This window comes from Zonotrichia albicollis, chromosome 2 (genome assembly GCF_047830755.1).
Source record: "Zonotrichia albicollis isolate bZonAlb1 chromosome 2, bZonAlb1.hap1, whole genome shotgun sequence".
Taxonomy (NCBI): domain Eukaryota; kingdom Metazoa; phylum Chordata; class Aves; order Passeriformes; family Passerellidae; genus Zonotrichia; species Zonotrichia albicollis.
The window spans coordinates 63252719-63275971 of NC_133820.1; the positions used below are offsets into that span (position 1 = coordinate 63252719).

General features: G+C 35.6%; 1 protein-coding gene across 10 annotated transcripts in view; it reads left to right on the forward strand.

The window, feature by feature from the left end:
• NBEA (neurobeachin) overlaps positions 1 to 23253 on the forward strand; it is a 457716-nt gene that overhangs the window by 394797 nt on the left and 39666 nt on the right. For all 10 annotated transcript variants that reach the window (XM_074535327.1, XM_074535328.1, XM_074535333.1 and 7 more), the window contains 2 exons: positions 6509 to 6661; positions 16962 to 17129. In XM_074535327.1, the coding sequence (XP_074391428.1) occupies positions 6509 to 6661; positions 16962 to 17129 (321 nt within the window). The remainder of the gene's footprint in view (positions 1 to 6508; positions 6662 to 16961; positions 17130 to 23253) is intronic.

The following is a 23253-nucleotide window of genomic DNA, read 5'->3' on the forward strand; positions in this document are numbered from 1 at the left end:
AAAATAAAAAAGGGTTTTTTTGGAAAGCAAAATCTGGAGGGTTTTTTACATCAGTTACCGTTTAAGAAAGAGGACTATAAGGTACATTATTTTCAAGTGCTTCAGTAAGTGCTGAAGTAGGTCAATTTTAACTAATGAACTGAGATTTTTAAGTACTGCAGATGCTTTCCACAACTGCTCTTTTACAGCCTCAATGTTGTCTGAAAAAATGCATCCTAACAATTTTCACAGAATTCAGCATTAAAATTTAAAAACCAAGTACCTGAAATTTGCAAAAGAATTTGTCTCTCTTTAGGAAGCTACATTTCTGTCTGTCCAGCTCCTTTTCTCCCATGCTTGTTTCCTCCCTGGCATTCCCTCTCTGTTTCTCCCTTTCTTTTCCCTCCTTCCCTTTCCCCTTTAAATATGTATAATCTCTTCTGGGACTGAATTATTTCACACTGAGCTAATGAAAATAGGGCTGTGGCAGTAGCTTAATCAGCCTGAAAACAAACTGTAATTCTGGCATCTCGGATTGTGGCAAAAGGTAGACCACCTTTGAAAAATGAAGTGTATGATAGATTATTGCTCAATAAAGGATTAAAGATTTACTTAGACCATGCTGTTCCTTACTCTCAGGTTGTTTTGGTTCATTTTCAAGAAACTCATTCACCTACAGTGGATGAAACAGAATTAATACAGTATGTGCTGTGTTAGAGTGGTAACACACAAGGGAGAGCCTGGATAACACAGTTTATTTTATTGTGTCTCCCTTTATCAACATCGACCTTCTCTCGAGATAATCAGTACAAGCTGGAGGAAGAATGAGCGTTCACGGGGTGACCTTTGAGGAAGCAAGTCACCCGGAAATGACCATAACTTGGCCAGTCAGCTTGCACATTTTTTCCTTTCTAACCCCCCTTCCCCTCCCCCCTCCAGTTTTTGGTAACATTGACTTCCCCAGAACCTCCTGTTCAGATGCTAATCTTTCCTAATACCTCTCAAACTTGTTATATTGTTTTTTGAATAGTCTGTTTAGAAGTTAGAAAGGTAGCTCTGACAAAATGTCAGTAAAGTGCCTTAGTGTGAAATGGAGGAACTCATGACTGACTCATTGACCCAGTACTAGACTCTTGTGGAATTAATGGATGCCAGGGGATCAACCTTTTGGGAGGAAAAGACGGAAAGAAAAAGAAATGGAAGCTTTAAAACCTTGAAGTGAATTATACTAGAAAAATGAAAACGTCTGGGTTGAATTTGATTTCATTGGGAGGCCATAAATGGCATACCCTTAGCAAAACATATTAAACAGAAATGTCAGATTTGATGCAAGTAGTGTACAATTATAATAGTGCTAATAGCAGTCCTCTATCACCTGAAGACATATTTTTAAAGTTTAATTTCTCAGCAGTTTAGATTTGTCACAGGCTTGTAGATTAGAAAATGCATTTGGGGGGTGTTTTCTTATATGAAGACACAAGGCATATAATACTGTTAACTATACCTTGGGGTTTTAGTATAGCTATTAAAATAAACAAGAAATCACATTTACAGACAAGAAATGTCTGTTATAATATTCATTTTCTTTTTTTTTTTTATACACCCTTCAATAGCTTTACTGCATCGTTCTTCATGTGAGAAGAGCCAAGCTTGAGAGGCAGCTGACTATTAAATGATGGAAAGCTAACCTGTCTTATTAGAAGTGTGAATGAAAGGGGAGCAGAGGAGGTTACCAGCTGATGAAATGTCAAGGACAACTAGACAGAAATTACTGCAAATAGATTTAGATCACAAAATCCCTATTTTTATTAACTCTTTGAACTCTAGATATTTCTTGTGGTAAGAAATTACCCATGACAGGTAATGTATTCAAAAGATTTATTTAGACCCTTCAATGTCTTTTGGCAAGAGCAATGAAGCCAATAACATTTACTGATTAGTTTCAGTTAATGCAAATTATAGGTCAGCTGAGTTGCATGCAATAACATATGCATTTAAAATATTCACATTTTGGTCTGTGAATGTTTTAAAAATTCCAGACTTTTAAAAGTTTGGTTTTCTGTGCGTTTTTTCTTTACATTCCCTCATTTTATGCCTGCTAAATGATGTAACTTGTAGGGAAGCTGTTTTATGGGTTTGTTGTTTTTGATATTTTCCTTCATGTCTTGATTTGCACTGGCTGACACAATGTATGTATTGTAGGAAAAAATATTTTGAGATTTATCTTTCATGAACATTTGTAGCTTGAGACCTAAATTTCTCAAAGTCACAGTAGCTTCAAACTAGCATTTCTTTGCACAGATCTGGCTTTATGTTTACCTTTTATCACTAGTGCCACTGAAGGTGCAATAGGATTTTTGAGAAACCTCTGATCAACTATTTTGTCTGTCAAGCAGAAAGCAGATTTGGAGACAGAAGGTCTTCTGTGTCCTATCCCTTGACGTAAATACTATCTCTGAGATACATTTTTTCCCCTGCTAATTTTTAAGTCGCCTTGTCCCTATCTTCAGGATGAATTTAACAATGACACTTCTGAAGTATGAAACTGGTGATTTGTAAAAAGCTGTGTTGTATGACAAATTACACTCTGCTCTGAAGTGAATGAAAAATAGCAGATGCTGTCAGAAAAGTATGCGATCTCCCTCCCCAATGTAAAGACTACAAAGGTTGACAAAAACATTTATTTTGGCTTCTGTGTGATGAACATGTGACAAAATATGATATGTCCAAAGTATATAAAGAAGTAAATTAAGTTATGGACTGTTTAGCAATAAATGTGCTAGCTGATTTAGGAAAGTTAGAGGAATATTTTGCATTTCTGTAACAAAAACAATGGAGCAATACATCATTATCCTTAACTTAGACTTTTAGGAGCTTGAAGGCTGTAAATCTGGTAAATAATGCTTTTCAAACATGCAATAAACAATGCAAAGAGAAAACAGTAATTTATTCTCAGTATCTGGGATGGATGATAGCTAGGATGAGGGAAAATTTACTTAGATTGCATAATGAAGGATTCAGGGCAGTTATTAGGTAAAACTCCCCAGATGAAGAACACTGAGACCAGTTGATGGAAGAATTGTGGAATTGCTCTCACTCAAATTCTGGGACAACAGGGTAGGCAGATATCTTGCTGGATAGCTGAACCTCATCTGGAATGGAGGAATGGACACAGTCACCTCTCTGAATAGCACCCTGAAACTGCTATTTTTTTTTGAGGTACCTGTTTCCTGTCCATAACAGAAAAAGCACCAGAAGAGCACTTCTCTCAAGTCATAATCTTTATTAGAATATGAAGTGGCACATGCCCACTTGTGAAACAAATTAAAAACAAACTCTACATGAGAAAATATTAATAGGCTTTGAAAATAGTCCTTGCTAGTGTTATACTTTCCTGCATTCTTTTGTACATTCTTGCAACTTTCAGTGGCTTCTTCGTTAACACAATTCTCTCTGGGCCCCAGTTGTCATCTTGTTGTCTCCTCTGAGGTTCACTCCTGTCTGTTTCTTTTCCCAGAAAGCTCCTGGGCTCCATCCTTTCTGCCTCACAGTCCTTGCTAATCCTTCCTCTCTCTGCCTCTCCCAGTTTATGCTTCTCTTAGTGAAACATGCTCAGGGGCCCTGAGGAAGAGGATTTTTGCCCTTCTATGCCCAGCCACTGCCTGCCTTTGGCATGAGATAGAAGAGACAGCTTCTTCAATTTCTCACAGCAGAATAAACAATGTACACATAAAACCAAACTTTTATCAATCATGTCTAGCTTAATTGTATTTTCTATTCATCTAAGCAGCTAAATACATGAATCTGAAGTTCATACATACAGGGTGCCCCAGGCTTTCATACTGGGCCTGTGTTTTAGTATATACTAATTCATCCTCTAGAAATGAGAAGGGGATATATTTATCTGAGCTATTTTTAAGCACTGTGCTTTCTTAGTCTGGTAAGTACTGGAGATGGCAAAATTAGAAGAGGAACATCAAATGGTATGAAAGAAAACTGAATGGTTAATTTAAAGTATGGGAAATATGTAAGTATCTGGGAAAGGTCACATGCAACATGGCTCACATTTCAAGAAAAATTTCAATTCATGCTAAATAGCACTCAAATAAGCACTTTAATTGTAGGCTGCACTAAAAATAACACGGAAGAGAATGCTGAGACTATAACACAGTGGGTTAGTTAATCCTTTTTAAATACTATGTTTAGTTTTTTTTTATTTTGACGGAAAAAAAACCCAACAAAACAACCTACCAAGAGATGTGTAACTGAAATGATTAGGATTCTAGGGAGAGTGTTATTTGAAGAGGATTCAGAAGTCTGACACTGGTTAACTTCCAGAGCAGAGGAATAAGACAGCTCAAACTAAACATACACAACACAATAAATCTTATAAAGAAAGTTAATTGCATACTTTTGTTTATTCTATTTCTATTTATGTTTTCTGCTATTCCAGACAAGGGAACATTAAATTACCCTGAAAGCAAAGAGCAGCAAAGATAAACTTACTAAATAGAAATACCTTTAAAAATACTCAGTGACTTAAATCCCTTTGTTTCAAGATACCCCTTCAGCCAAAAGGTTATTAGAATTCAGTTAAACACTAGATGTGTCTCTGGGTAACACAAATCTTTCAGGTATGTGTAGATGTAAAAGTCCACAGTTACATGCTATGACATTTAAAACTGAAAAAGGAAATTTGAAAAATAACTTTTCTTTAATGGAATTGAAGGACTTGGTTGGTGTCACATTGAGGGTTAGTATGCCCTCACATTGAATAAAAATTGAGAGTATTTGCAACCAGTGCTATGTGCTTCAAGGCTTTTATACAAGGTAGAAACAAGCTTTTTCCTTAATAAATTCTTCTTCATTTGAATATTGGCTTTAAGATTAATCTTGACTTTTTGATATTTCTGAGGTCCTTATGAATTCTTCCCTTTTTTTAAGGCAATGCTCTTAGTTTGCCAGTGATTTGTGTGGTAGTATATTTTGGGTTGTGAGTCCTGTGTTAGTGATTTGTTGAAGTCCTGAAAGATTTCTGTATAGTTTTCTCCAGCTCTGAGGACCATTCATTCTATTTTGGGCTCCATTAGAGAGCCAAAGGGCTTTCTTGGAACCTGAGATTTATTGAATCATGTTTTGGGGGAAGGGGGGAAGAGTGCTTTTAAGAAATACTCTGAATAAATTAGAGGTGTCTATAAAAAAACTTAAGATAGGCATTAAATTAATATTTTTTCTTTTAACATTATAGGATATTCAGGATTTCTCTCATTTTGGATTTGCTCTGGCTGCTGTTTTATTATGTACTACATCTAATAATTTAATTCTTTCTTTTCTGTTTGGAATTGTAGCTTGTTTCATGATGTTTCAGGCATGTCTGCTTGGTGAATATTTTATAGAAGTTAGATACTGTTTTTATTTGCATTTTAGTCTAACCTATATTAGTATATTATGATGTAAAGAAGTAATTAAATTGTCTTCCTAAACATACTTAAAATTGTAACAAATACACTTTTAAAAAAATTACTTTATAAATTTGAAAGGTTGCTTTAACTGCTCTATTCTCTGTGGAGTTGCAGATCAGATTTAATTAGATAAGTTTGTGTCTGCAGTGGGGTTTTTTTGCTTCTCATATCTGCAGCCTTTGAAAGGACCACAAAGAGACTCAGATTTCAGGTGCTGTGTCATCAGTTTTTATCATGTTACCCAGCTGAATGCCATAATGCTTTTAACAATGTAATTTGGTGAATTTAATCCATATTTGGATATTAGAGAAAAGATATTGAGGTTTAAAGCTTTTTTGTTTTTACTGCAATTCAATACTTAATGCTAAAATAACAGGAGCAAACAGCAATATTCATTATGTCAAAATGGATTACTGTTTAGCTGTTCTGGAAATTGGGAAAACTTCACACTCCAAGTTACCTATTGTTTATTATCTGTTGCAGTTATTGATTTTTCACTTTTTAATATCTGTCTGAAGGACATTTGTTGTACTGATATTTTTCCCTGTGTCTGTTCTTGAATTTTTCTTACAGTAGAAAAAGATCTTCACCATGTATTATTTTTCATTATAATGGTAATCAAATTACCACTTTTTCTTATGCAATTAAAGAATTAAAGAAAGTAAGATCAAGACACTGTTATATCTGCAAATTTTCCCCTTTTGAAATATTTTTGTTAAATAGTAATTTAAAAATCCAATATATTTTCATATTGAAGGCTTATCATAAATTTTCTTGTAGCTATTATTGTGAAGAAGTCTCCTTTACTCATATGCACTGCCTTATCTAAAGTTGTGCTTTTCATAAAAACAGATATGGGAAAAACAATGTTTGAATATTTCATTATGCAGAATACATTTGACTCTAAGTCAAAGAAAGCAGGATATAAAATTTCTTTAAAAAGGTGCACAGAAACATAAAAAACCTAGGAATGCTTAAATATGTAGTACAAGAGAGCCTGATTCTCAGAGTACAATTTAGCATCTCTGTTAAATGTGAAGTCTCATTGTGTGTTTTCTCCCTGCTAGGAGTTAATTCCAGAATTTTACTACCTACCCGAGATGTTTGTCAACAGCAATGGCTACAATCTAGGAGTCAGAGAAGATGATATTGTAGTGAATGACGTTGATCTCCCTCCCTGGGCCAAGAAACCTGAAGACTTTGTCCGTATCAACAGGATGGTAAGCTCTACTTTAATTTAGTCTAAGGGGTTCTGTATTTTAGTCAGCTAACCTAGTTCTGTTTTTCATCTCTTTAGAACTAGATTTAGAGAAATAAAATAAAAAAGCAGAGAATTTGCATTCTGTCTTGCTTGACAGAACCCTTTATTTTATAGTAGATTTTCCTTCCATGTGCTCAAATTATGGAAAGTTAAATTCAGTTATCTACTCTCTCATGAAAAAGCATCAGATGTGCATGAGCCTGGCAATACAAGATAGCCTGAAAAATTTATGTCTGCTCCTCCTCACCATCTTCTACATCAAAAAATAAAAGAATATTATAAATGCTGATGTCTTGCAAGCCATCTTGTAGTTGTTATTCACCTAAAGATATGCACTACCTGTTCATCAAGATGAACCGGAAGGTGTAGAAATGTGAACATAAGCAAACAACTGCAGTCTTTGAAGAAATTCTGCAAAATAACTACTCTGATGTAAATCATCATGTGCCCTCCAGGATTTATGCAGTAGAATATTTCTGGCGTATAATTTTTCTTTAATTTTGATAGACATTTTATTATTGATAAAGTTAATGTATGTGTATGCTTTTAGTAGGTTTTAGGAACAGCAGGGTATATTCAGATTCTTTGGCCAGCAATACTTCAATTTATTGAATTGTTCTGGAAATAGTTCTTCCTTAAAATGCATATTGCTTGTTTTTCTTAAAGAGTCAGGACTGTGCTTTCAGTAAGCTGTGGGTTTCCATAGGGCTGCAGAACTGTTCAGTTTATGCATTATTCCCAATAGTGCTTTTGTGGTAGCATTGCAAATCTAGCAATGTGTTGAATTGTTTGGATTTTTTTTTGATCAGTTTGGTAACATAATATTAAGAACTGTCTATTTAAAGAAAATCATTCTTTGGGAGTTGATAGAAAAAATAGCTCTATGAAATTCAGAAGAATAGAAGAATATTATAAAACAAAATCTATTCCTAGATGTAGATGATTTAGAAGCGTCCTCCATTTAGAAGAATAAGTGGTTTGACATATGTACAACGGTATCCTAAGGAAGTGATGGCAACCTCATCACTTGAGACATATGAAATGTACTACACAAACCAGGAGAAATGTATTTTGTCATTGATAGATTAGTCTGTCATTGACAGGAAGAAGCTGAACAACCTTTCTTATACCAGATATATTGGAAAATTATTTTTAAAAACAAGTAATTGTCTCAGCTGCTGAAAATAAATTCAAGTGCAATTTTACTAAAAAAGAGGGAGGTGTACTGAAAGGATCACTGGAGTCCATTACAATTCTCAAGTGTGGGATGTGCAGTCACAGGCTGGTGTCTCTGGAGTGCCTGTGTTGCTGCATGGAGCCCTTTTTGAGTTGTAGTTGTGGCCAAAACCCAACTGAGCCCAGGTGTAAGCACCTTGAAATTGGCCTAGAGGTTTAGTTTTTAGTTCTGAAAGAACTAAATTGTGATTCCTTGGTGAAAACAGAGAAGCAAGCTGCCACCTATTGGGGGATATAATGAGAGATGCATAGTAAGGACTCCTATTCTTAAATTTTCTAGAATCTTCCTTTTATATTAAATTGTACTTCATTAATATTTTCTTTCCACAATGTAGGCATTATTACTAGGAGGATAAACGGTACTATGTGATAGGAGATCACCTGGTAAAAAGCTTAAGCTTTAGTTTATTCAATTTCCCTTGTGCAATTCCTGCTTTTTGGAAAGCAGCATAGCAGCTCTCCACATAAACTTTTTGTGCTGTTGAGGAAAACAGCTGCTTACACAAATTTAGAGTATAGCATTTAGGCCTCCTTAGGGCTGTAGGGCTTGATAGTGAGATAATGACACATTCCACATGTGTGTAAGCATGCTCAGACTGCCAGGAGACAGACAAACTGATGTTAAGACTAGAGTAATTCCATAATTACAGGCTTCAAATAATTGAGTACTTTGCAGTTACTAAAATCACTAATTATCACCCATTTGTATTAGACCCTTCCTCTACTGTTTTCCATCCCTTTCCTCACAGATGTGAACATTATTCCATTCTTGTACAGTTTTGCCAGGAGGCAGTTTCTGCATGGCCTTTATTCACCCCATCATCTACTTTTAGCAAGAGCATGATCAGGAGCTAAATTTCATCTCTACACAGATACATGCTGTCTTCAAATGAGCAGTCAGGAACCTTGAAAATGGTAATGAAGTTAGAAACTGCCTACAAAACAGGAGAAAGAGGCATAGATTTATTTGAATTAGATGCAGAACATAGACTGAAAATCACCTTGGGAGGAAAGAATAGAAGATAATAAGAAGCAGAAGTCTGGAAACAAAAACAGTACCAAAAATAGAGCAGTAGCAAGGTAGGGGTGACAATGAACAGCAATTAGATTAGATAAAATTCTGTAATTCTATATCCACCAGAAATAAGTGTATTTTGATGCCATCTACGGAGAATCATTACATCACAGAGGATGTAAACAGTTGTACCTATCTATGGTCCTTTTGAGACTGCACCTGGAATATTGGATTCACTTCTGGGTGACTAGAAAACAGAAGCATTCACATTTGGATGGAGTTCAGAGGATAAAAGCAAAGCGAATAACTTTGGGACTTTAAAGAGCATGATATATGCATAATATTTTACAAAGCTTATTATGAAGAGCAAGTAGCTAAAGAAGGATAATCCTTTTCATGAAAATGCAGATAGTATGTATAGTAAGAAGTAATGGAATTACAGTTTCAAAATATAATAATTTGAATGTGTTATAATTTTTAGAAAAATTTCCTCGTGTAGGATTTTATTAACACACACAACAAACTGCCAGTGCCCCTTTTTTTTGGTCACTGGAATGAAACTGGTCAAAGGAACAAATACAAAAGGGATTGGAAAGTTTGACATTCCCTACCTAATGTATGATTCCATTATTTGAACCAGCCAGCAGATGTATTATTCAGTTAGGTCATCCCCAGGCCAGGCTTTGCCTGTTACATTTTTTCTTGTGGAAAAAAATAGCCTGGGTTTGATGCTGATGTGTAAAACACAGCAAGCTTGTGCAAGCCTGGGATTTGTACAGCAACTTAGCAAAGCAAGCAGAGAATATGTTTACAGAAAACTAAGGAATGTTTCAAGTAAGGGTTTTCCTGATCCCTTATCTATTAAAATCAGCGTTAGTAATTTCATTTCAGTGGGAAGAATCCTATGTGATAGTGCATAACATACAGTGGGATCTTTTTTTTTCCCTAGCTGATGCTGTTTTCTTTTGTTCTTTTTTTTTTTTTCTTTTGTTATGGGTAATTTTATGGGGGAGTAAATAAAATCCTTATATACTTCTAGCACATTTATGAATGTAAGCATTTTCTTTAAATAACAGCAATAATGCCATCATTTCATCATGATACTTACCAAAGAAAACACAGAATAGCCTAGGAAACATCACAGTGGCACAGTGTCATAAATCAGCACAATTTAACCAATTGGTTAACAAGCTTTACTAAAATTCTACGCAAATGAATAAATAGCAGGCTAGGATTTTTATTGTATCTTTTGATTGTTCAGGTGGTTGTTTTACACTTCAAACTAAACATGGAAGTAGAAGTGGAAATGGTTTTCCATCAAAAGAGATTCCTTTAAACTTGTGAAAATTAGACTTGTTAAAAAGCCTGGAAAAGGCAGCCAAGTTACTTTCAAGCCCTATTACAGTATCTTCAACATTCGATTTATACATCAGGGATTGTTGTAGCAGTTTTATTTATCCATACAAAGCTAGACTGATTACTGTGGAGTTACTCATGAAACTTTAATAAAGCACTATGTTCAATGCTAACATGGTTATGGTCTGACCTCAGCAACGGTACAAAGGACAGAGGCAGAAAGTCTCCCTGATAACATTACCCTAATGCTGGGCTCATCAATCATAATCTCCCAGTTTACCAGGGAGAAAAAAATCCACGCATAAAACCTTCCACAGATGTGCATCTGTAGTCCTACTCAGCCTCTCAGTCCCCACAGACTCAGAGCAGTCCGAGAGCCAGAAATAGAACAGACTCAGTCAGTAAGTCAAGCATGTTAAATCAAGGCAGGGAACACCACTGTGAAACACTGAAGCACAGCTTTTATAATAAGCATTCTTTAGTTTTGAAACAAAAGATGCAGGATTGTGTAATTCAAAGTTAATTATAATGATATTTTAATTATGGCTTATGCACATATTAAATTACAAATTGCAGTGCTGAGAAAAATGTATTCATGATAAATTATATTTTTGAAAGACTAAACCATGTCTTGTTTTTGTTATACATATTTTGTTCCTATTACATAACTGTTACTGAGATTGAATTTTCTTTCTGTCTCTGAAATTATTTATTTGCACTCTTCTGCTGCCAATTGCATTTTTGTACCATTCCCGGGCTATTCAGAAGCATGCATAGTATTTCATAATTAAAAAGCTTCTTGAATAATCATTAGAAATATCTAGTATGAAATCTCTGTGCCGTGAAAATCTGGAAGATCTTTTCCTCTTCCTTGAATTGTGATTCGGCAGCAATTGATATTTCTCTTCTACCGGATAAGCAGTAGATAAGACTTGATATTGCTTCCTCAAAAGTCACTTGGATTTTATTTTGTGTATTGCCAAGATTATGCAAGTAAAACTTATTGAGGCAAAAGGAGTTTCAATCTACTTCAGATTTTTAAATTACTTTTAGCAGAGATTTTTTTTTTAAACCTGCTATACTGCTGAAAAATCTTACTTATATCATGAAGATGCTGACATAAAGGATCAGTTTCTCTGCAGACATCCCTGAATAACCCAAATCTGTATAGTGTACTTTGTCACTTCTATTAAAATATTATTTTGCTTAAAAGAACATAACTAATCTCAGATAGCAGTATTGCCTGAAATACTTGATGAGGATAGTCAAGGATTTCACTTTGATGAGTGCAAGGAATAGTAACAGAGGACAGGAAATATTTGGTGGAGAGAATCTGCAGACACTGCAGAGGACCATGGATATGAGGGGAGAGGAGAGAAACCCAGCTCACAAGCTGAAATGGCTGATGATCTGTTTTTGAGCAGATCTGTAAAATCAAACTCAGAGGAATTATAAGAAAATATACATAAATATATTACATATAATTTAATAGCAAGATGGAAAGCTTTTTGGAGAGACAGACAGCATATAGAGACATGGAGGGCAAGGCCGGAACTGCAGAAAGAGAAGGTGCAGCTATGGTCCAGACAAGTGGCAGTATCAGGATTTCCCACTTCTCTGGTGACAAAAAATACCTGGATAGATATTTTATAAATCCAGAACTTATGATGTTTTATACAGCATATAGTCTGTATTACAATAAAAACAACTGCCTCCTACTGACATGCCTGTGAAAAATACCTTTAATATCAAATTAGAATTGATATATTCTAATATATCAATTGATATATATATATATTGAAATAGGGGAAAGTGTGCAGTATTCATAAAGGTCAGAGAAGAACTATAGTAAGAAGTAATTTGGTTTATAGTAAGTTTATTTAGTTTTAAAATCAACTTACTAGTACCTCTTTCTATTTTACAACAGCTACAGGTCAGATTTTGTAACATATGTGCATACACTTGCCTGTAAACACAAAAAAACCACAAAATATGTATACACTATATGTATAATAATACTTGCAATTTACCTATTAACAATAAATGTCACTCCACTGGAAACAATAACATGTTAAACACCGTCCTTAAAGCAAAACTCATGAAAAAAAAACTTGACTGGAATGTTGCTATTTGAAAATGAAGCCCTACTAATTGTTCAAACAAGATAATTTTAGGAGTGCTTGAATAAAACTCTGTTTTGTGTACATGTTAGTTATGATAGATAATAAGGTGGATATTGGCTCGTTTCTGTTTAAGAATCTTTAAAAGCCATGTTACAAATTATATAGATATTACATAACTATATAAGTAATAATTTTTTTAAAAATGTTACTATAGCTCATATTAAAAAATGTCCATATAATTAAAGCCCTCAAAATAATTTAAATTCAAAGTGCTGATTTTTATGGCCATCACCAGCCTATTTTAAGGATATTATTTTTGTCTTTTTTTGTATGTTTTTCCTACTGTACCTACAAATTGTGTTTTATAGGGAAAATTCCCTCACCCTATTCCCTACTGAGCATTGCATATTCTTGAGGAACCAAACGATGTACCGTTGACAGTGAACAGCTCATAAATTTTCAGGAAGCACTTACATGGAGGGGGAGTAGCCTGTGCATTACAGCAATTAGGGAGAGGATTCTGCAAGTATCGCATGAGTAGCATTGCAGAAGTACTTGGAAGAAACCAGGTCAGACCTGATACAAGCAGCTTTCCCTGGACTAAAATAAATCCAGGTTATAAAGGCTTGACCCACTGAGGGTGGTGTGGGACTTTGTAGCATTTTGGTGGCCCTTCCTTGAGGACACCTTTCCTGTTTTTCATGCCTGGTACTATACCCCACAGGATGGCACCTGGGAGGCAATGAACATCACACAGCACTCATTTCACCCTGCAGCTGGAGGCTGTGCAGTGCTAGGGCCCATGAAGAGCCCTTCTTCTTCACAGCTCTGGCTCCTCTCTCCACCTTCTACTCTGGTCCTTTCCCTAAATTCTGCACCAAACCACGCAGCTTCCACTCTTCTGAAATATATAGCTCAAAATAATTATATTCCCTTGCTATAAATTTCCTCAAGGTTTCTTCAAGAAACTAAGGTTCTTCCCTGAGGAATTAAGGACCATTATACTATATAAACATAGTACAATAAAGCTGTTTAAATAACTGGAGACAAAGACATGATAGGCAGTTGCTAAGAAGTAGATAATTAAATTATTAAATAACTATTAATCCATGTGAAATATAAGTTCTCCAGACCTGCCAGGGTGAGTAAGACCTTCTCTAGAATGAAAAGGTGCTGAGTAAGTGCTGGTCATGCAAGTGGAAACTGCCTTAGAGAAATATAATATATGTGTTCAACTGTCTTAAGTCTTTTAACTTGAAAGGTCAAAAAAAGTGCAGTACCCCTCATGGGCAAGACTGACAAACCAGTCAATGAACAAGGTGCTCAGGGAACTTTTTACTTGAATCTTCAGTGGCAACCTCTCTTCCCACACCTCTTGGGTGACTAGACTGCAAAATTAGGACTTGGGGAGCAAAGTCCCTCCCACTTTAAGAGAAGATCAAGTTGGTGGCCCCCTGAGGAACCTGAGCATGCATCTATGGCACCTGATGAATTGTATCCCAGAGTCCTTAGGGAATGACCTAAGTTGTCAAGCCACTCTCCATGAAATGTCATGGCAGTCAGGAGAAGTCCCTGGTGACTGGAAAAAGGACAACACTGCTCCCATTTTTAAAAAGGGTAGAAAGGACAACCCTGGGAAATACTGACCACTTGCCTGGGAAAGTCATAGAATAGATCCTCCTAGAAGCTGTGCTAAGACACGTGGAGGGCAGGAAGGTGATTCGGGACAGCCAATGCAACTTCCCCAAGGAAAAGTCCTTCCTGACCAACCAAGTGGCCTTCTATGATGGAGTGATGGCATCAGTGGACAAGGGAAGGGTTACAGGTGTCATCTGTCTGGATTTGCTTTTAACATGGTCCCTTGCAACATCCTTCTCTCTAAACAGGTGAGAGATGGATTTGATGGGTGGACTGTTCAGTAGATAAGGAATTGATTGGTCAGTTGCATCGGCTTGGTGACTTCAGTGACAAGTGGTGGTCTGCCCTGGGACCAGTACCATTTAATATCTTCAACAGTGACATAGACAGTAGGATCAAGTACACCCTCAGCAGATTTGCAGATGGTACCAAGCTGAGTGGTGTGGTTGACACACCTGAGGGGTGGGATATCATCCAAAGGGACCAGAACAAGTAAAGGGAGCAGCCCATGGGAATTTCATGAGGTTCAACAAGACCAAGTACAAGGTGATGTGTCTGGGTCAGGGCAACCCCCAGTGTCCACACAGTCTGGGGGACAACAGATGGAGAGCAGCCCTGCCAAAATGACATAGGGTGGTGGTGGATGAGAGACTGGACATGAGCCAGTAAAGTCTCTGCAGGTTGGAAGGCCAACCTCATCCTGGTCTGCATTAAAAGCAGCATGAGCAGCAGGTCCAGGGAGATGTTTCTGCCCCTCTGCTCTGCTCTGCTCTGGAGAGACCCCACCTGCTGTCTTGCTTCCAGCTCTGGGGTCCTCAGGAAGGACATGGACCTGTTAGAGTGAGTCCACAGGAACGTAACAAAGAGGACCAGGTTCTGAATTATCTCTCCTATGAAGACAGGCTGGGACAGCTGGGATTGTCCAGCCTTGAGAAGACTCTGGGGAGACCTTATTGTGATCTTCTAGTACTTAAACAGTCCTATGAGAAAGATGGGGACAAACTTTTAGCAGAACTTGTTGCGATATGGCAGTGGGTAATGGCATGAAATGAAAGGAAAATATATCAGACAAAATATAAAGAAGAAATTTTTTATAGTTTATAGGGTGATGGAACACTGGGACAAGTTGCCCAGAGATATGGTGAATGTCTCATCCCTAGGAGCATTCAAGGTCAGACAGGACAAGGCTCTAAGCAATCTGAAGTAGTTGAAGATGTCTCTGTTCATTGCAGTGGGGTTGAACTAAATGACCTTTTAAGGTCCCTTCTAACTCAAACTGTCCAATGGTTCCACGTTTTTGTGATTCTAACGCCAATGAGAGGATATTAGATGAGAAAAGTGTGAAATACACTCATTTAAACCAAGCATCAATTTTTTTCAAACATATTGTCTGATCTTTGAGTAATCAAAAGTTCTGCTGTTTTCCTGAAATGCTCTTCATATTCTAGGAAAAAAAAGCTAATTTTGACCAAAGAAATACCTAATTTTTTTGTTAATGACATGTTAATAAAAAATAAAATAATAAGAAATATATAGGGATCAAAAGAAATTATAAATATGCAGAATTCAGATGCTCAAGAAAACTTTTAGGCTGATTGCTGCAAATGGATTTGAGGTGGATGCTAGAAAGATAATCGGCTTTAAATTCTAAATTCTTAAAAAGCTTTATTACATACAAAAGGAACATTAAAAAATGAGCATTTAAAAGTAAGGAAATGCTTTTTTGATTGTTGCTGTGGCATACTTAATTTTATCCTTGCATGCTAGCATCTTGCACTCTAAATGATGTAAAAGTCCTATGGAAAAGATTATATGCAATGATGTAGTTGCTGATTGTATCATTTTGAACATGCACAGTACAATATAATTAAGGACATGGCATTTTAAAAATATTTGTTGGGAGGCATGATTTGAAACTAAATAGTATTAGTTTAATATTATTTAGTATTCAGCAATGTTAATGCTATTTTAATAATGTTGCATTATGCATATGATGGCTTCTGATTTTGAAAAGGAAACAACAAAATTTTGTATGGTTGCCTGCAAGATTTCTTGGTGACTATGGTATGCTGAACTTAAGCCCTTAAAAACTGAGCTACATGTCAGCTCTTAAGCCTGAGCCTTCCCATCCATTTTCATCAGAGATAATAGTCACTGGTTTTGGCAGAAAAGTGTCCAGTTTTCCACGAAAGCACAGAGAGTTCTTCTTCCATGAGGAGCATTACAGGGAAAATCTCTGAGGAATGGTTACATGATGACCCAGGCATGGCTTGCCTTGTCTGAGGCTAGTCCTGCTTGTGGGGTGGTGAGGAGGGGGCTGCTGCCAGTAAACTGGGCATGGCATGGTACTACAGCACCTGATGATTAGTTCTGAAGCAGCCTCCTTTTAATGTAAATGAAAAAAATGAATAATATTTTCCGAAGTTTATCAGCTTGTAAAATCTGAAATTTCCTCAGAAAGACATGAAGCTCTGTCCCAGCTGGGAAGTGTTCATGCTGAGTAGTGGCAGTGTGATAAAAACAATGGAGGATTTTCCATTTTAGATTTAAGACTAATTATAACTAGTTTGAAAATTAGTTGGAAGACTGCTTTTTTGAATTTATTTTCCCATTTCATTTTTTTCTTGACAAATTAACTAGCCTAATTGAAAAGCCCAGAAATTACTAAAATACTTGCAGCTGGGAGAAACTCAGTAGCTGAGACGAAAATTAGCATGATATAAAGGTAAAGGAAAAAGATACTATCTTTTTGATGTTTCTCTCAATAGAATAAGTTAATTTTTTTTTAATGTTTGAAAGATTTCAAATCTATCAAATAAGTCTGAAGAGAAAATGTACTGATGCCTGTTATGTTTTCTCAGTTACTTCCTAATCCTGAATTTCACTTGCAGGCCCTGGAAAGTGAATTTGTATCATGTCAACTTCATCAGTGGATTGACCTTATATTTGGCTACAAGCAACGAGGACCAGAAGCCGTGCGTGCACTCAACGTTTTCCACTATCTAACATATGAAGGCTCTGTGAACCTGGACAGTATCACTGATCCTGTCCTCAGGGAGGTAGGTGTTTACTGTCATTTCATGCTAAAATCTGCTGTCATCTCACAAGAAATGGTACTTTTTCCATCTTTCACTGCTGAACAAAATGGATGTGTTTGACTTGATTCAGAATTTAGGCCCCAGGTGATTTCAGAAGCAACTATGAACAAACTATCAATGAAACAAATGAACCTAATAGATTTAATATTCAGTTGTGGTGTAGGAAATTGCATTGCAATGTTTACTCTTTAATATAGTGTCTGCTATGTTTTATAATTTACTTGTATTAAGTTCACTTAGCAGAACTGAAAAACTGGAAAAAGCCTGCATCATAGCCATAGAGAACAAAAGCCTAACCTTTAAGTCAGATGATGGTTGAAAACGTATCTGAGAAAGAATGTGTTTTCTAGAGTGACTGCAGCAAATATTCAAATTATTTTTAATCATATAAAGTATAATCAAACTGTTATCAAAATAGAAAATGTTTTCTATTTGTTGTGCATTCAAGTACTTATGTTTATATATACATATGAATGAAATATATATATATATATACACTTGAAATATATACAAGTGAGTATTTTAATCAGTAAATTTTAAAAGAAAATTGTTCTAGATATCCTGCTACGTTTCCTTCCAGTGACTGTATTTGTTTTCACTAGGACTAATAATTTTAATAATGGTTTTCTAGTACCTATTAATTTGCATGATGATTTTCCAGCAACATTCATTTGTTGGCTAAAACAATTGAAATTTGGTGTAAAGTGTGAGGAAGCAACAGCTGCTAGATGAGTACTGCTGTGATGAAGCTCTACACACAATCTTCCATTCCCCCAGATAGCTGCCATCTGCTGTATGCAAAACAGGAATAATGTACATTGCCAGGCAGTGGGGTTTTGTTTGTTTGTTTGTTTCCAATCTTGCAGACAGAACTCTACAGATTTCAGAAAGAAGTAGATTCCAGAAAGCATTCATTCAGCTACCTACTGATTTTTGTCATGCATTTTGTTTTGTTTTGTTTTGTGTTTGGTTTTGTTTTGTGTTTTGGTTTGATTTAGGGTTTTGGGATTTTTTTTTTGTTGGTTGGTTGGTTGTTTTTTTTTTTTTACTAGTGCATTGCTGCATTCTGTTATATTTGGTGATTTTTTAGGAGCAGAACTAAAAATCCATTTAGATCCCAGACTTCCTAGAACTGGATTTTCACTACATGCACTGTAAAGCTTAGATTTTCTATACAACTAATATTTTCTTAGTTTTAAGACTGCCACAATTGCTTTGACTCCCTCTGCCTCAAATATTTAATGTTGACATCTGTATAATAATTTTCTGGATTTAAAACTTTGAGCATGAGAAGAGTCAGGCTCTTCTAGAAATAAGAAGAAGCAATGTTTTTTAAAGTATAGAGCAGGTGTTCAGCACCATGAATACAAGGAATTTGCATGGCTTAGGGTCCTGATCTGCATGGGCAGACTCCTATGTCTTGACTTTTAGGGTCTACTCCCACAGGGCAGCTTGTAGAATTGAGGTCTGTCTGTCTGTCTGTGCACCTTATCTAACATCTTATGACATGATGAGACTCATCAGCTCTCCTGGGGCTCTGCTTGCTTGCATATCTTGTCATCAGAAATTCAAGAAAATTCATGGAGACAGTTTTGTTCACTCACTTGTACATCTAACCCATGACCTTTAAATCAATAACATGTAAACATCTTAGGCAATTTACACTGTAAATTTCTAAAAGCACAACTTAATCTTCATTGCAATAAGTTAGATTTGTAAATAAATTTCACTGATAGCAATGAGAAGGAAAAATTACCAGAAAAAATAAATCCTCCTTATTTTGGTTATGCATAGATAATAAAGTTGTAAGCATCCATTTAAAAATACTATGCTTTTACTTCCAAGACATCTCAGGATTGTTGATTTTTGGTTTTTCATAAGAAAATTAAAAAATACTTTAAATTATTTTTAATCAGAATTTACAGTGCATGTTTAAATATAGATGGATTTAGACCTGCTTTCTGTTTTCCTGGGATCTGTTTATGAAACTAGTGCACATTGTCTTGCCAATAATAAAGCATTTGACATCTTGATGATATAGAGGACCATGCATTTGATGGTCATGTTTCTGTTGACAGTATATATTATGAGGTTTTTGCTTTTTTGCTGTTGTTCTATTTGTGCTTGTTTGGGTTTGTTTGACTTTATTCTGACTTTTGGTAAATATTCCAGAAAATAAATTAAAAGCAAAAAGATATTTTAAAAGCCTCTGAAGACCCCTTGTAAATACAAGAATTAAGGATAAGAACACCAGCACCTTTAAAATAGTGATAAAAATTATTTATCATACTTTACAGTGGCAAGTGGTGGTATCTGGCATTTTAATTTAGAAACACTTCCATTTACAATTAATTAATTAATTTCCTGCAGTTATCCAGGAAAATGCATCTCTTAGTATCCAAATTCTCTTGATGTTTATTTTGTAGATAAACTAAAATATTGTGGTCCTGTGTCACAGAAGATGGTGAATGTTCTTAATACATGGCTGTAAAATAAGCCAATCAATACAACCTTATTGGCAGCAGCCATTATCAGGCCAGTGGGCTCAAGTATGGCAGTAACTGTGGCCATAACTAATTTCATATTGAACTGAGTCCCAGGTGAATCTATCCAGTGAAATAAGTCTCCAAATAAAAATACCCTCCCATTTAGTCTGAGATGATTGAAAGATGTAATTTCAAAAGGTGGAAAGGGTGGTCACAGCCCTGTGACCTGTTTATGCTGTACCTTGGTCCTTTCACCCTTTACTTGAGCACCTCACTTAACCACTAAAAACTATGTTATTAGCTTTCTGTGAAAAATATTAAAGTTACTTCTGTATTCATCTATCTACACAAAAATATTCAGCAGTGGAACAAGTGATCCCTGCCATTCCTTACATTTTTCTCATATGCTTTGGGAGCTCTCCAAGAAATCTCTACTGTTTAGCAATGGAAAAAGGACCATCCTGTGTTATTGTTCTTTGCAGACCTATTAAATATCAGATTTTCCATCTGATTTTCTTTCTTCAGTTTCCATATAGAAAATTCCTACTGATAGAAACTATAACACTGAGATAGTTAAGTTTTAGATTGCTTCAGTCTATGAAATCACATACATCTGCCCCTGGAATACCCTGTAATACCAAATACCTCTTTGGCAATTTAAGGTCTGCACTGGATGGGTAAAATAAACGGGTTTCATTTCAACATAATCAATTTGACTTTTTTAAACAACTTCCTAATTTCTGATGCCACAAAAAATAATTGGTCATGATAATTTACCTCAAGTTGTTACAAGGGCAACAGGAAAGTCCTGATTTACATGCACCATGGAATAAAAGTATAAAATTGAATTTTGTGGTTTCAATCTTTTACCATTAGGAATTGGTAAATTCCTTGATTCTATCTGCGATAATACTCTCTTAGTCTCATATTGAAAAATTACTTTCATATTGTAATGAGGAGGAAAAAACGTGTAACAAAATAAAATAAACATTTTCCAGGCCCAAAATCCTTCTTCTTTTTTTTTTTTTTTTTTTTTTTTTTTTACTTCAACCTTTTTTAAAGTAAAACCAGTGAGGTGGAAGCTTAAACTTGAACAGCTTAAGGATATTGATTCATTCTTACTTGACAGGTGGAATAATGGTTGCAGCACTAACCACAGCAATTACAGCATTAAAATGTCAAGAAATTAGAGGTCAGAATAACAGATAATTTTCTTCCTTTTGTCAGATTAAAAATTGACATTCTTTGACAGCACAGGATTTCTGGCTGAGAAAATTATGACAGCTTAACTCATCTTGTACTTGTAAGGCAGTAATTGATAATGAACTTTACCATGACAGTCTTCTCCTGTGGAGAAACATGACAGAACATCCCTGGTACAAAGCCTGTATCTCTTTTTAATATGTAAACAGTAGTTATATTGGACATTAGATGTTATTTGGAATTGTCTTTACTGTTAGTTTACATCATAATCCAAATCCTTTTCCACTAGACAGACTTGGCTGACTTCAGGGAATTGATGCTGAGAATGCTAATATATAAAGAACAATGTAGGAAATACGGTTTATTTATAGTTCTTTGATGTTGTGGCTCCACTTCTTTGGTAAAATATAGTTCCTCCTCTGGTTTCTTCCAGAATATTTGTAGATTTTAGGAGCTCCTTTCTTCCCCAAACACCTGGCAATGAGGGCACTCAAAAATCTACTGACTTCAAGTTAGGAGCTTGAATAACACAAAGTGTTGTGGTAGAAAGGAAAGAACACAGCCAGAAAATGCAATAGATGAGAAAAAATTATTTTTATTTATTACTACATTAATTTAATGCCTTGTAGATGAAACACAAAATAATTAAGTGGACAGCTTAGTGCATAAAAGGCGAATCACATGTAGTACTGAAAGTACATCTAACTTGCAGAAAGGTACTATTTGGGGGTTTTAAATTGTTTTGGGTTTTTTTTTTTAAATCATAGCAAGATCTCTGTTTATTTCCTTTTTTACACTTTCACCTTGTTTGTGATTAGAAATATTTGGAAAATTTTTTCAGCTTTTGGTTTGCTTTGGACTAAAGGACAACTTTGTATCATCATTGTGTTGAGCTGCAAATCCAACTTAGCAGTGCAGTACAATGACTTTCCTGTGACTGTTGCATCTTTGCCATATGCTTCCATCTCCCCAGTCCAGCAGGAATTATTGCAAAGACATAGCAAAGCAAGGCAGTGTGAACCTGGTGAGCTCAGATATTTTTCCCGAGCACCTGTCAAGATACCTGAGCATACTTGCAACCCACACAGCAAATTGAAAAATGATTAAAATTGCTAGTGTTTGACAGGCAGTTGCTGTGCCCATAAACTAATCCTAGTAGGATAGTTTTTTCTGGCAGCTAGCAGAGCATATGGCCTATGCAATATTTATTTCTTTGGTGATGACTTGATATTTAGCATATTTAAATAATTTGAAAAGTCATAATGATGTGGTAGTCTTGCAGTGCTTTCAGCTACCCTCATTTCTGGGTTATATTTTTCCTCTTATATTTTCTTCTGTTATCTCTTTCTTTGATCTGACAGGAATAACAAAGCATCCCTCTGGATCTGCTATAGTGAAATATGCCCACAGGAAGCAGAGTAGATCACATCAGTTTTCACTTTTTTTTCCCTCCTTTCTCTTTTCCCCCCTCTTCTTGCTGAAACACTTTTTGCTACTACAGAGGGCTGACATGATAGGGCTGTCAAGACTCAGCAAGATAGATATATCTTTAACAAAGGGAGCTGCAGTGCTAGCCCTTCCCTGGTGACTGAACCTGGCAAATTTATGAGGAAAAAATTAACACACTATTCTAATAGCACTATATAACACTTCCAAGGTAACACCAGCCCTTGCCACCAAGTGCTTGTTCTTCCTTTCTCTCAGAGTTATTCATATTTATTTAGATTTAATTTTTAACTTGTTAAGATCTTTTTCTTCTGGGAGCTGTTTCTTTGATGTGACAAGAATATCAAAACCACCCCTATGGATCTGCTTGATTGAATTGTACCCACAGCACTGGCCATTTATATGTATTTAATTGCCTCCATATAAGAAATGGTCTTTGCTTCCTTATTAGGACCAGTCTTGTTTAAGCGTGAATATAGATAGTGGTGAAATTAGTTGGAAGCTGCATTTGTATCAATCTGCTTTTTTCAAAGTTAAGTTAAGGAATTCAAGTAAAAGCTATCATCAAAGTAGAAATTATTTTCCTGTGTGCTAAGAGCTCTATTCTCTAAGAAATATGTATTGCATTCTATTGATTTTTTTCAAGAAATCTACTTCTTCTTCATTCCAAATAATGTTTTTCCTCGACACACAGAACAAGGATTTTTTTTACAAATTTATACTGATTTGGGGAAAAAAGACTTGACTATTTTATACTATATTTGGCCTGTGTGTTTTATTGCATTAAGGGATTATCAATAGAATATTAATGGATTTTTTTAAGTGGGAACATATGTGGATGTAATATAATAATTTGTATGTCTTTCTGAGCTCTGTATCCTTGTCTAAGTGGAAAAGGGAGAGCTTTAATTTGCTGTCACTTTGTTATGATGAATCCTTGTAGATCAAGA